Raw genomic sequence first — 13,748 nt, 5'->3', positions numbered from 1 at the left:
ATTTCTAACAGCCTGAAAGCACGAACTTCTGTACAACCACGGTATGTTTTCTTCCATTCCTTTCTCGCAACTTCGATGACCAATTGAGGGCAAATTTTCACAGATTTGTTATTTGATGCACATGTTGGAATACACCAGGAGGGAACACTGGTCTTTGACAATTACCAAAGGTGTCCAGTGCCTTTAAGCTGAAGACACGTCGTCCTCTTAGCGTGACCTAGTCAGACCATGAACTGGGCCTTCTATAAATCCCTCTCTCTTATTGTGTTCTTCCGTGATTGACTCACTCAGTAAGCAACCGCGGTTTCCGGAAAGTGCAACTAGGAACTGGAGCCGCGTAATTGGAGTGGCGTCGTCAGTAAATCGAAGAAAAAATATTGGAGTAATTTGAGGACAATTTTTGTGACTAAATTAATGGATTGTATACCATGTAATGAATTTTTAGCTGGTATACCAATTTGAAGTACATGGCAATATTATATTTACCATCCTTACAACTTGTTTTAACAAGTTTACAGAAAACACAATTAATAGGTACATATTCATTGTCTTTTCTGTAAATTGTTTTCAATAAATTGTTTTCAATCAAATATTCAGTTGTGCACTATTACACATTAACTGTCTTCATCTTTGTCATAAAGACTGGGGACCAGTCGAGTCTGAATAAGTTCAATACGAGTCACCAGATAGAGGGCGCAACATCAACCAGCTCGGAGGGCATAATAAGTTTGGATACCACAAAGTATTGCCATAGCACCCGTTCTTATCAGACACGGGCAACATCTGCACGCTGACGTCAACAATTTCATACTTATTAGGTTTATGAAAATGCATAGGTTAACCTTTATGACCCCCATATCCAATTTCTTTCCAATATGCATCAATTTGGTTCTTAAACATTGCCAATTTCTTTCCAATAATATGCATCAATTTGGTTCTTAAACATCATGTTGGTTGAGGATGCGTCCACTACATGACGTGGTTCCATTCTGAAATAACTCTGATGGAGTAGAAGTTTTTCTTGCTTTTCAGCCCTTTATATGGTTTGTGTAAAGCTTTATGTTATGACCTCTAACCCGCAATTTACTCCTTGCTTATTGTTATGTCCATTCTTTAACATATCGTATAATTGTTGTATTGAGCACGTACGCAGAGTGAAGGCCGTGTCCAAATTGTTGGCTACAGCTACAGCTACGGCTATAGATTTTCACGTCATCATGCGTTGAAGCATAGGACGTCCTAAGCAACACCCTTGGCAACAGCCGTAGCCGTAGCTGTAGACGCCAATTTTATTACAGTGTATGTCCCAGGAGGATGGTTCAAAGGAGGGCGCTGTAATAAGTAGTTTTTACACAGTTCGCCGTATTGACTGGGGGTAGGGCAAATATCCGGGGGACATAATTAAGCCCTGCCACACACAGTGTCGATGGGTAGTTGCATGGAGCCTCTACTCTATCTTGTTATCTCGTTGCATTTACACTAAGCTTCTTTGTTCAGCAACTGGTGTCATAGCTAAATCAACAAGATTGTTATGTAAAATAATGTTGACATGAATAATATACAATGGATGCCGTCTAATTGATAACACGCTTTTCTTGAGGTCAGTTTAGATTGGATTACAACGGAAAAAGGATTATTCTAAAAACAAATTTTTTGTTAGTTTTATTTAAAGGCACTGGGCACTGGTGATTAGGCCTACTCAAAATAATAATTATTGGCATAAAAATTTGTGGTAACGAGCAAAATGGAGAGATGATAGCAGTGCAAAATTTTGTGAGAAACGGCTCCCTCTGAATATAGAGCATGAAGTTAAGTAGTTTTGAGAAAGAGGTAACTTCTTACTCAAATAATAAAAGACTTCAGCTGAAGCCTTTTTAAAGTAATGCAACAATGTTTTTTCTGTCATTATTCTCTTGCAACTGCGATGACCACAGCTGGTGTGTTATTTTACGCATAATGTTGGGATATGCCAAGGGAGAAAACTTGATACCATTATAAAGAATATTTGATACCATTATATACTTTTCGATTATTTTAATATTAAATACACTTGTGACAAAGTTTAATCCTTGTGATATTAAATTGCACGGCTTTCCACAATAAATGGCCGCTTGTTTGTAAAAAACACTTCTTTGCGAGCTTAAGCCTTCAAAATTTAGTTCTCGTTTTTAGAATCGGACAGAACCACTAAAGGGGAGACCCTCATGATCCTTCAGAATCATTCTTATTGATTGCATTATTGTTCTTTATAGGTAGTTATGTACACTGCATCATTCATTGAACAACTCTATAGCTGCATTATCTGATAATATTGCAATGTCAAACATTCTATATCGTGGATTCAGTGTGTACAATGAGCAACCTTTAGGCTATCTGATGACCCGAAAAGAATAAAGCCACATCAAATCACACACTCGATAATCACGATCTTGGTTAAATATTGAATGGATTTGTGTTTACATTTCCAACCCAAACTCGTGTGCTAGCAATCAGAGCACCCGTCTCACTTCAAACCCTCTTCACAGTCAGTGGTAACCCGGGCATCATCGGCATAGTGCTTCTAGAATTCCAAACATGTTCAGTTTGTGGCGCTGGATGCGACTGTGTACCACAAGAGTTCTTGCACTGAAAAACACTCCCGTAAATGTCTATACTCTCAAGACCGTTTTTGCTCTTGCCACAGGTGCGATTGACAGCTTCAAGGTGGAATTTGGATTGTACTATTATAATTAACAACATTGTTATCGGTTGGATTCTGTCACCGATTACACTGAACAAATTATTCGATTTGATGCATTCGTCTTGTTTGGCGTTGTTTTGCAAAGGTCACAGCTTCGTTAACGTAGTTATTTTTGGTTTGGAATAATTAACGACACCATCGTTGGCAGAGTTAACTGAACTTCAGTAGCATTGAAGCGGTTTGTGCTGGATCAGCCTTTTTGGATTACTATGAGCCAAGATGTATTCGTCGAGTAAACCATGAACCCAAAGCAACCACAAGCAAGACAACAATTGCACCTATCGAAACTCACACAAAATGGTCGACGTTTAGTAGCCCAACGTAAAAGAGCAAACATCCAATCTGGTGACATGCATCCTGCGTTGAGAAAGAACATCATCAAGGTAAATGGTAGCGTCTATCGATACAGCCACGGTAGTACCAGCACACCACAAAACACCGCATCACCGAGAACGGTCCACACGGAACCTATCGTACTACCGTCAATCCGGAGGAAAGTCCAGGAGTACCTGGAGCGAGATTTGAAAGACGGAACGGCGTTACCAAACCGTCACCATCACAATGAAACCGTTAGTATTGCAACAGGGGTTGAGTTTCTGGAGAAGAGACCGGTAGCGCTCATCAAGTCAGAACCGGAATATCCCGGAGCTGGTGACCTGCAACCGTTCCCTAAACGAGCTTTACCTCAGTGGACGAGTACACGAGGAGGAACCAACGGGAAGAATAACAAGACTCATCGGCTACAACCACTCGCCAAACAGGGTCATGAAACCGGTCATTCCACTCACAGACAAGACTTACCAACTCTTCATCAAATGAGCTCATTGCATGCTTTTAACAGTGCTAAGATCGAAGAGTTCAAATGGTGGCATGAGAGGATGCGGAATCTGAGTGACGAAGAGAGACTACTTGCTCCGCCTAACTCAGCCCTGGTACCCGCGCCCAAGCAGTTACCAGCAGTTCATGAACACGGTCTTGACAATCCCATTGCGAGGCCGACTATAGCCTCGACAAGGAAGCAATCAAAACGAAACACAAAGAAGCAAAAGACAACGAGATCAACAAGCTATGGGGTTACCTCTGATGGCAAATCGAAACACTTGAATCAACCGGGTATGATAGTCATCCATCAGACCCAACAATCTATCGCTCGAGACCCACACCTAAATCACCACGAGGAGGAACTAAGGAACGTGCAGATCGTGCAACAGAAGAACAATCAAAATGCATTCAAGGCTAACTTGATTGAAGTACATGTTCCTGACACATTAACTGACTCATCGGGTTCCCTGAAAGATCTAAGAAAACGGGAGCGAGTGAAGCAGTGGTTAGCGGATTGCGAACACGCCGTGGATGGCGCTGCAGGTAACCACTGGTTCCGGTTACCGGAACGTGACTCTGCCGGATCACGTTGTAGTACGTGCGAGAGGGAATTCACTAGGTACGATGACGTGCACAGGTCGAAGAGAGAAACTACCGGAATATCAGCGAGGCCGAGTGTGGACTTCACCAAAGCGAGGAGTGCCCGAGATGACGGGAACTGAAAACTGTTGCCAAACTCTCGGAGTTCGATGGTAGCATCTTTATCATTGTAGAAAGGCACTGGACACGTTGACACTTTTGGTAATTGACAAAGACTCTGGTGTATTCCAACATATGCATAAAATAACAAACCAGTGAAAAATGTTGGTAATCGAAGTTGCAGTCGAAAATAATGAAAGAAAAAACACCCTTGTTGCACAATGAATTTGTGTGCTTTCAGATGCCCCAAAAAAGCTTCGGGCCTGGTGTCTTTAATTTTAGTGAAAAATTACCCGTTTCTTAACTACGTTACTTCAGAGGGAGCCGTTTCTCATAATGCTTTACACTATCAACAGCTCTCCATTGCTCGTTACCAAGTAAGTCGTTATGCTGCAACAACTATTCTTTGAGTTATTACCAACGTCCAGTGCCTCTAACAACTTATTAGGTTATGGCTGCCAAAAAACATTGTTGGTGAATTGTTCATGCGTTGGTGACATTTCTAGGTATAACAGGCCTATGCCAAATTGGCATTTACTCCCAACCACACAGACAGAACAAGGTCTCAATCGTATTCGAAGATACATCTTTGATCACACATACATGTAGTGGCGTACATGTACATGTACATGAAACAGACTTGCACATTAAAGGGTCTATATGTACTTTTTGTAGGACAAAAAATACAATGTCCACAGATTTACATTCAACTCGCACAGTTTGAAGATAATGATAGTAGAAAGCTTCCCCTGAAAATATTTGTTGTTGAGGTGCTGTAGTTTTTGAGAAATGAGTAAAACAATGTCATGGAAAAAAAATCGTCTCAGTGATCATGAGACGAAAATTATTTTAGCATTTAAAACATCTTTTCATGACTTCGTTTTACTAATTTCTCAAAGACTACATCACCTCAGCAACTAATATTTTAAGGTACGCTTTCTACTACCATTATCTTCAAACGGTGTAAGTTTAATGTAAATCTGTGGACATTGTGTTTTGTGTTACAAAAAGTACCCAAATCCTTTAAATGGACACGTTGCCTTGGATAGGGCGAGTATATAAGTAAAAAGTGTTTGTAACAATTTGTTTTGAAATGCATAATGGTAAGAAAGATGATTTAAAATTTTATTAATGATCCCCTCAATGACTCGAAATTGCACGGTTTCCTCTACGTCGCGAACTTACATTGGAGTCAAAATTTTGACTCCACAAACTGTTCGACCGTGTTTAGTTCGCAATATAAAAAATGGAAAACCGTGCAATTTCGAGGCATATTTGTGTGGATCATTGTATTCTACTTTTAAAACATCTTTCTAACCATTGTGCATTTCATAACAAACGGCTACAAACACTTTTTATAGACGAATTCGCCCTATCTGTTTGAATAAAGGCCAGTTTTAATTTCCCCAGTGTGGGATAATAATCAAGTAATTATCTTATCCAAGGCAACGTGCCATTTAACGTTTCTTCTCATTATGGATGACAAGCGTATTCTAAGTCCAGGAACAACATTTCCTTTACTGTCGACGTTTTGGTTCGTGAACGTTAGCACTCTCGATGTTTGCGAAGTGTACTTGACAGTGGACTGGCTTTAAAGTCACCTGGAAATATAATTTTTTTTTTCTTTCAAACATAAGAGTATATGCTTACGAACAATAAAACAATTTTTTTAGTAATTGTTTGTCACGATTTATATGTTTAAAAAATATATAAAGTTGTTTGGGGGCTGACTCCGCCTACCCCTTTTGTGACGTCAATCGAGGCAGACTTTGCCTGCAATGCGTATAGTAAACACACGTGCAAAGTACATGTACGTCCAAGTCGTGAGTTGGTACATTTCAAAAAAGTGTTTCTCTGCATTCAGCAGCAATACACCTGGTCGGCATTTTTTTTTTAATCGTACAAACTCACGACTTGGTCCGTACATGTACTTTGCAATGGGAGACTTTTTGAAAGCTCTGCCACTAGAGGGCAGCAGACCTACCAGGTAAGGGTGCACAACTCCTATAGCAAACAATGGTAAATGCTAAAAATTCAAAAACACTCAAAAAATATTTAGAAGTCTCCCAGCCTCTTGAAAATTAAATCAGATACATTGTCATACAACTAAACTTCAGATTTCTTCTCAACTTTTGGTAGGTCAGCATTTTGGAATTTTTGCTAATTACCCTAGAAGAAACACTCCCAAAAACTCATGCACACCGCTTGTTATCCTTGAGGAACTCGTGTCCAGTACGTCCTGTTCCAGAACAGTTTGGTTTATGCTGGCAATGTGTTATGAAAAACAAAATACAGTTTGTCTAAATCTAAAATACAAAATCAAAAACACGCAAAACACAAGGTATTTGCTGTCAGTGACCGTCACTCATGCTTCTCCTATTCCTAAGTTGTTGACATTACCTGGTGAAGAGCGCCCTCTCTTGGTGATTGGCAGATAGTCTAAAGTTTCCCATTGTGTTACTCTACGCATTACAGGCAAAGTCTGCCTCGATTGACGTCACGAACAGCGCCCTCTCGGGTCGGGGTCTACTCTTAAATTTGTAAATAACATAAGAACTGATTTTTTAAAACCTTAGTTAACTGTTTATTCACATTCCACTCATCAAAACACATATATTAGTGACAAAAGCTTTATTTTGAAAAAATACCACTTCCAGGTGACTTTAAGTTGTTTGTTTGTTTGTTGTTTGTTTGAATGATCTTTCCATCAAGGGAACTTGGGAAACTCACACAAAGGGATATAGGCCTAAACGCCAAGCTGGCAACAGCCAATCTCTCTCATACAAACATTGGTTTAACTTCTATGATTATGAATTACACAAATCAAGAAGTTGTGATTCAGTAACTAAACGACAATACTTATTCTAGTCATTGTGAAATCAGTGGTAAGCTGAGGGATTCGAACCCACAACCTTGTTATTGCAAGTCCTGCAGTCTAACCACTAGGCCACATTAATTATGTTGTTCAATAAAATACAGGAAGTAATTAAATCTCTCTCGAAATCATTATTTATTGCGTTCCTTTAACATCAAAAGAGATTAATTTTACATTGAATTAAGCTGTTATATCTCTGAAATGTTGTAAACTAAACGTTACGTTGAATTTTACAGAAGGCCTACACAACCCCGTTCACCTCGTCCCCAAACCTCAAGCGAAAATTAGTTGTGTTTTATTTTAATGGGGATCTTTTGGGGCGCCTGGTGGCAGCAGACTTACCAGGTAAACTCATTGTTTTTCGGCAATGTGCGCATGCTCAGAACTACGTAGGCAACATACCTTTTCGCGAATACCCATTGCGCAAGCGCTAACTGTTGAATGAGGTGCATGCTGGTTTAGCTAGGAATCAAACTTGATTGTTAGCTACACCAGCATGCACCTCATTCAACAGTTAGCTCTTGCGCAATGGGTATTTTTGCGAAAAAGTTTATTGAAATTTTACCTGGCAAGTCTGCTGCCACCTAGCGTTCCAAAGTGTCCCGTTGAAAGGAGAATTCATTTTGTGATTTGTTTTCTTGATGAGAAACCGTCTGGGTTTTGTTATTGAGGGAGTTTAGTTATTTCTATTTATTTATTTTGTATTATTCTTTTGGTCTTTATACGAAATTGAAAGATTTGTTACTTTTTTGCTTAATTTCTCAACTGGAAACTAAGTTTGCCTGAAGGGATTACAAACATTTGTAATTGGAACCCACTGTTTGTTTCAATGATAAACCAAACATGTGGTAGAGATTAATGGACTGCCTGAAATCCAGAGCGGATAAGTCCACGCAAGAAGATCAATCTGTGAATGGAACACACAATCTGAGAAAGGTTACAGTCAGTTACGCTTCTCATATTCAGATATTTTGGGATAATAAGTGATATCGTTTTCCATAACTGCAATTATGTAGTAAACTTCGAAGTGAAAACATTATCAAAATACGACATAATTATAACCAAAAGCTGTTATCTTACCTAAAGGTTTTTTTATTGCCATTACACTTCAGTGTCGCTACTAAACGTACAGATCATTTAAAACTTACCAAAAGACTACAACAATAAAACAAAATGTTAAAATAACCCAACTTTGGGCTATGAATCTTTGAGTCAATGTCCACGATCGCCAGTTTCTGGCACTTGAGCGTCATTTCTATGTTTTTTACTCAATGGTGACGTGTTGATTGCATCACAAGTCTCGTTGGCAGATTTGTTGTGTTTAAAGGAACATTACAAAATTTGTTTTTTCCTAACAAAACACTGAGTTGCTGGCAGTGTAGCACATAATGTAATCCACCATATTATGCACAAACTGACAAACCTGTAGTAGTTTGACGGTCGATCAGGCATCACGAGAAAAAATGTGAAAAACCGATTACACATTTTGCATGACATCGATTTATATTTAAAAACAAAAATGAATGAAACGCTCACTGGGCAATAAACTCCAAATCAGAATTGTGTTTTAGCTAGCTCTCATCAAATATGACAATTCAGACAAGGGATGTTTTCTACTATCAACGACTATGTAAGTTTTATGTAAATTGTAAACATAGACGGGTTTTTTTCTCACCAAAAAATGTAACGTTCCTCTTGTTTTTTTTGTCAGAGAACAAAATTGAATTAGAAATTGTTTTATTCAACTGAAAATTTATACAATTTAACATAAGTAGTCACGACTTTGGGCTACGATTATTTGAGTAAAAGTCCACGATCGGCTGTTGCATGCTTGCACTTGAGCGTCATTTCAATGTTTTTACTCATTGTGACGTAACATTGTTGAAATTATCTCTCTCCGTAAATACACGTGAAAGGTTTCTTGGACTTCACAAACTGGGTGTGGTCGGACTCGTAGCGGGTGCTATTGTTGAGTTGGCAATTTCGATCCCCTGTCGTATAATGCTGCACGTTGAAGGAGCGACACCTGGGGTCGTATTGGCACTCAGCGGCGCAGGCATGAATGTTACTGGTCGGTATCTCTCGTAAGGTGTGGCCGGTCAGACACGACGCAAGCAGGCGCCATTGCTTCAACTTGACTTCCTCGCCTTTGAGTTTGCAGAAAACTTGATTGATATTTGAGCATCTATGATCTACCCATTTACCGACATATGGGGTTTGGGGTAGAAGCTCAGCACAGTTTGTATCAGTTAAGCCGTCTGGCTCGTTCTCGTACCAGTTCATAAACCCGCTGTCTGAAGTGCAGTTCCACTTCCCTTCAATCTCTATATCATTGCAACCAATCCACGTATGACCGACAAGTAAGTCAGCTTTACTCTGTATATAGTTATTTTCCTCCAACGATGAAGGCGCAAATATCTCCCCTCCGATCTCCTGACATTTCAATCTCCCTGCTTGCCAAGTTATTGGTCCTCCTTCAATATGTTTGTAGCAAGAGCCGCGCCATGACTCCCAGCCGAACGGACAAAACGTCTGAGGCTTACACGAATAAGCAGAACTCATACCAATGGTGAAGAGAAGCAACAAAACAGAAGGCAAAAAAAATCCTCCCATTATTTCAATAACGAAAAATCTGTTAGTTTGGGATCGACAAAGTCTAATAACAGCACTTTTGCACACACTGATCGAGTGGTTAAAATTGCAGCTCGCACCCACGTCAATGTGTCTCAATCTTATAAAGTTCAAACGATGTATTGATGTTTTCTTCCTCAGTGGTTGTTGCTTTTTCAGCGAAGCATGAAAACATCAGAGAGTAGAACTCAGGCTGGCTCTGGTGTGGTCGAGGTTTGGTCAGAAAGCTCAGTGATGAATATCGTGTGTGCCGTTGGCTTATAAAGGCACCCTGCTTTTGTGAAAAACGTACCAGCTTCCATGGTGATTTCAAGCTCAATTGCACAATGAGCCAAACAGCACGAAGGGAGGAAACGTTCAAGCGACGATACGAGTCTAATTCCAACAACCAACCAATTAAACACTGGTGCATAGTGGAGCTGTGAGAAATTAATAAAGTAGTTCACAACAGACACGTTCGGCCAAGGTGACTAAAATTGGATTACTTAATTAACAATAGAAAGCATATCTGCGGGAATATGAAACCAATTTAATTCCTGTGAAGTGTACCATTTTTAACGGTGTATTGCAAAGATAATTATCGGCCAAGGTGACTACAAATTGATCAATAGTATTACACGTCTGAAGTTTCAATTCTTGTAAAGTTTAAAAAATATCTCTTGATCTTTTATTTTCTCAGTGGTTGCTGCTTCTTCAGCAAAGCATGAAAACATCAGAGAGTAGAACCATGGAGGTAGAAGAACCCAGGGTGCGTTTTGGGCAATGCTTAACCAATGGGCAACGTGACCGAAACAGTTATTGGTTACGACCCCCAAAACGCACTCCAGGTTGGTGTCCTTGCTTTGTCGAGATTGGTAAGAAATTATTCAAAATGAGGAACATATCGTGTGATGCCGTTGGCTTAAACTGAAACCCATTGCTTTTAAGGAAAGCGTACAGGTTTCCAAGGTGATTTTAAGCTCAGTTGAACTGAAGAAAGCCGGTGCATGTCCTAGGGAATTCTTGTAAACGCCTGTATGTAACCATGGACCTTCTATTGTCCCTCTTTTGTTTTTACTCTTTAATTTTTTTTTTTTTTTGCAACAGCTCCCATTAGTTTTTGTAAGCATTTTTTTGGTTTGCTGTATAGGAAAATTTGATTTGCAAAGATTCAAGCGTATTTCACAGGTTAGCAGAAGAAATAGCCGGCCCGACTGCGCGTTCACCGTGGATTTGCAGTGACGTCATACACGTGCAGGAAGTGCCGGAAGGTTGGCATGCCTTTTTGTGTGCTTACGATTAGCAACGCTCTGCAATGGAAATCGCACAGCAAGCCGTAATCGCCCACTAAGCAGCTCTATGAAATTGGGCCCTTATCGCAATTAATACTCAGTACCCAGGAGCAGTATGCATGGCGTGAGGTGCATGCTGGTCCAGCTGGAGATCACGAGTGCGTTTTGGTGACCCCAACCAAAGCCCAACCTACTTAACAAGTCGGTTAATTACCGGTTGGTCTGAACAGCATCGTCACCGCGCTCAAGCGAACACGCAAAAACGCTCAACGGATGACAATGTTTCTGGGTTCGGGTCGCCAAAACGCACTCCAACTTTGATAAAAATCTTAGGTCAGGTATCACCCACGGTTAAAAATAGAGCATAACGCAACTTGTCAGGGTCGGGGGTCATCTCCAGGGAAACCATGTCTGCACTAGTTGCGATAACGTAACCCTCCTCCCGACGGCCGCCAGGCAGGAGGGTTACGGAGAATTCTTTTGATCTGCAAATCATAATAACAATCTGGTTCAATACGTATAATTTCGACAGCTAGTCAACAGATTTGCCCCATTTTTACCACTTTCCAAAATCATGACACTTTTAAAATCCTCAATGTCTAATGAACACTCAAGTCAAAACGCATTTGGGAAAATATTTTTGAAGAAAAAAAAAAGGACAAAAACTTACCAGATCCCGGAGCGATTTTCCAGGTTTATATTTTGAACTTTATTTAGGCACAACGCCTGCTAGCATAAAAACTCCTGGATCTACGGCCGACAGACAGGACTGACATTATGATTCCATACCGAACATTAACGATACAGTCCGAGTGTTGAAGACAACACGTTCGGAACATTTCGGATAACTTCGAAAAAGGAGGAATTCCTCCTTTTTGGTCACGTGATTTTGGGTGATACCGGACCCTATTCATTCGACAGAGCCTAGTCGGAGATTTTTGGGTCGGGGAACCAGACTTATTGTGGGTGCGTTCGATTAGCTTCCCTGGGCCACAGTGCTCACTCGTCGGGTGAGCCCCTGACAAGAGCTAATAGAACGATCACACTCGCCTTCTCGTGTTGACATCATGCACCTCGGGTCACCCCAAGTGACGCCAAGTGACCCACTCCACAAGCAGGGCACTGGGGCTGACCCGGGTGAGCCCCTGGAATGACGTCAAAGCTATTCGAACGCACAGACCGCGGGGTCGACCCAGGGAAGCTAAACGAACGCACACGACACACACTAAAAGGTCTATAGCGCGCGTACGGAGTTTTTGCGAAAAGGTCACGGTTTGAGCAAACGTTCAAGCGAGGGAACGAGTGTAATTTCAACAACCAACCAATAAAATACGGTGGTGCTGTGAGAAATTAATGAAATTAGTTGATTACAGACACGTTCGGCCAAGGTGACTAAAATTTGATTATTTAATTAACAAAACACAGACACGTTCGGCCAAGGTGACTAAAAATTGATTATTTAATTAACAAAATAAAACATGTCTGCAGGAATATGGAACAAATTTACTCCTCGGAGAGAAGCAATTAACGATGTACTGCTAAGATAATTATATAGGCCAAGGCGAATGTTTACGTTGGTATAATGGGAAACTTTAGACTATCTGCCAATCACCAAGAGAGGGCGCTCTTCACCAGGTAATGTCAACAATTTTAGGAATAGGAGAAGCATGAGTGACGGTCACTGACAGCAAATACCTTGTGTTTTGCGTGTTTTTGATTTAGTATTTTAGATTTAGACAAACTGTATTTTGTTTTTCATATTACATTGCCAGCATAAACCAAACTGTTCTGGAACAGGACGTACTGGACACGAGTTCCCCAATGTTAACAAGCGGTGTGCATGAGTTTTTGGGAGTGTTTCTTCTAGGGTAATTAGCAAAAATTTCAAAATGCTGACCTACCAAAAATTGAGAAGAAATCTGAAGTTTAGTTGTATGACAATGTATCTGATTTAATTTTCAAGAGGCTGAGAGACTTCTAAATATTTTTTGAGTATTTTTGAATTTTTACCATTTACCATTGTTTGCTATAGGAGTTGTGCACCCTTACCTGGTAGGTCTGCTGCCCTCTAGTGGCAGAGCTTTCAAAAAGTCTCCCAATGTTTTTATTAAACATTTTATTTGCATTACTTAATTTTTGTACTTTACTTTTAGTTCGGTCGAATCCATAAAAAGTTTTTCCCCTTTTTTCCATGCAATAACATTTGGCTATAAGACCATAACGTGTGATAATGAAACTGTTGATTGGTGTGTTTGAAAACATTGTCTATTATTATTATTCCATATTTGTTTCTGGAAAGCCACATTTGCGAGTACAACCCCCCCCCCCGCACCCAAAGAGGGTTTCAGCAGGACAATATTGGCCCAACTTTCAACTTGGAATTTTGTCAAGATTGCATGCTCAGTCCGTTTGGAGAAGTTACACTGAAGGGGTTCTCGATTAATTTTCAAGAGCCAATGAATAAATTCCCCTTTGCATACAAAGCTGTAAAACATTAACTAAGTATTGTTCATGCCCTGTGCCTGTACTGTATGCACGGGCGTCAATCCGTCTTGAAACGTGGGGGGACATAACATTTACGGCGTGGGCCTAAAGCGGGCCCCGGGAATTTGTTTAGCCCGTAGATGCTCTCTGGTGCAATCTAGTGAATCTGAGGAGTGATGTTCCCCACTCTCAGATGTTGGAATGTAATGCCTATTTCAAGCTATGA

General features: G+C 40.3%; 1 protein-coding gene across 1 annotated transcript; it reads left to right on the top strand.

The window, feature by feature from the left end:
• Window positions 1-2,535: 2,535 nt before the first annotated feature.
• LOC139950110 (uncharacterized) lies at window positions 2,536-7,238 on the top strand. Its single transcript, XM_071948737.1, has one exon. The coding sequence runs from the start codon at window positions 2,980-2,982 to the stop codon at window positions 4,282-4,284; it is 1,305 nt and encodes a 434-aa protein (XP_071804838.1). The 5' UTR covers window positions 2,536-2,979; the 3' UTR covers window positions 4,285-7,238.
• The last annotated feature ends 6,510 nt before the right edge of the window (window positions 7,239-13,748 follow it).

The sequence above is a fragment of the Asterias amurensis genome, chromosome 17 (genome assembly GCF_032118995.1).
Source record: "Asterias amurensis chromosome 17, ASM3211899v1".
NCBI lineage: Eukaryota > Metazoa > Echinodermata > Asteroidea > Forcipulatida > Asteriidae > Asterias > Asterias amurensis.
Note: the sequence above shows the minus strand (reverse complement) of the source record. Positions and strands in the feature narration are given on the sequence as shown.

What these genes read in the sequence shown, in the direction of transcription:
- LOC139950110 (XM_071948737.1), top strand. Translation starts at nt 2,980, where the DNA reads ATGAACCCAAAGCAACCACAAGCAAGACAACAATTGCACCTATCGAAA.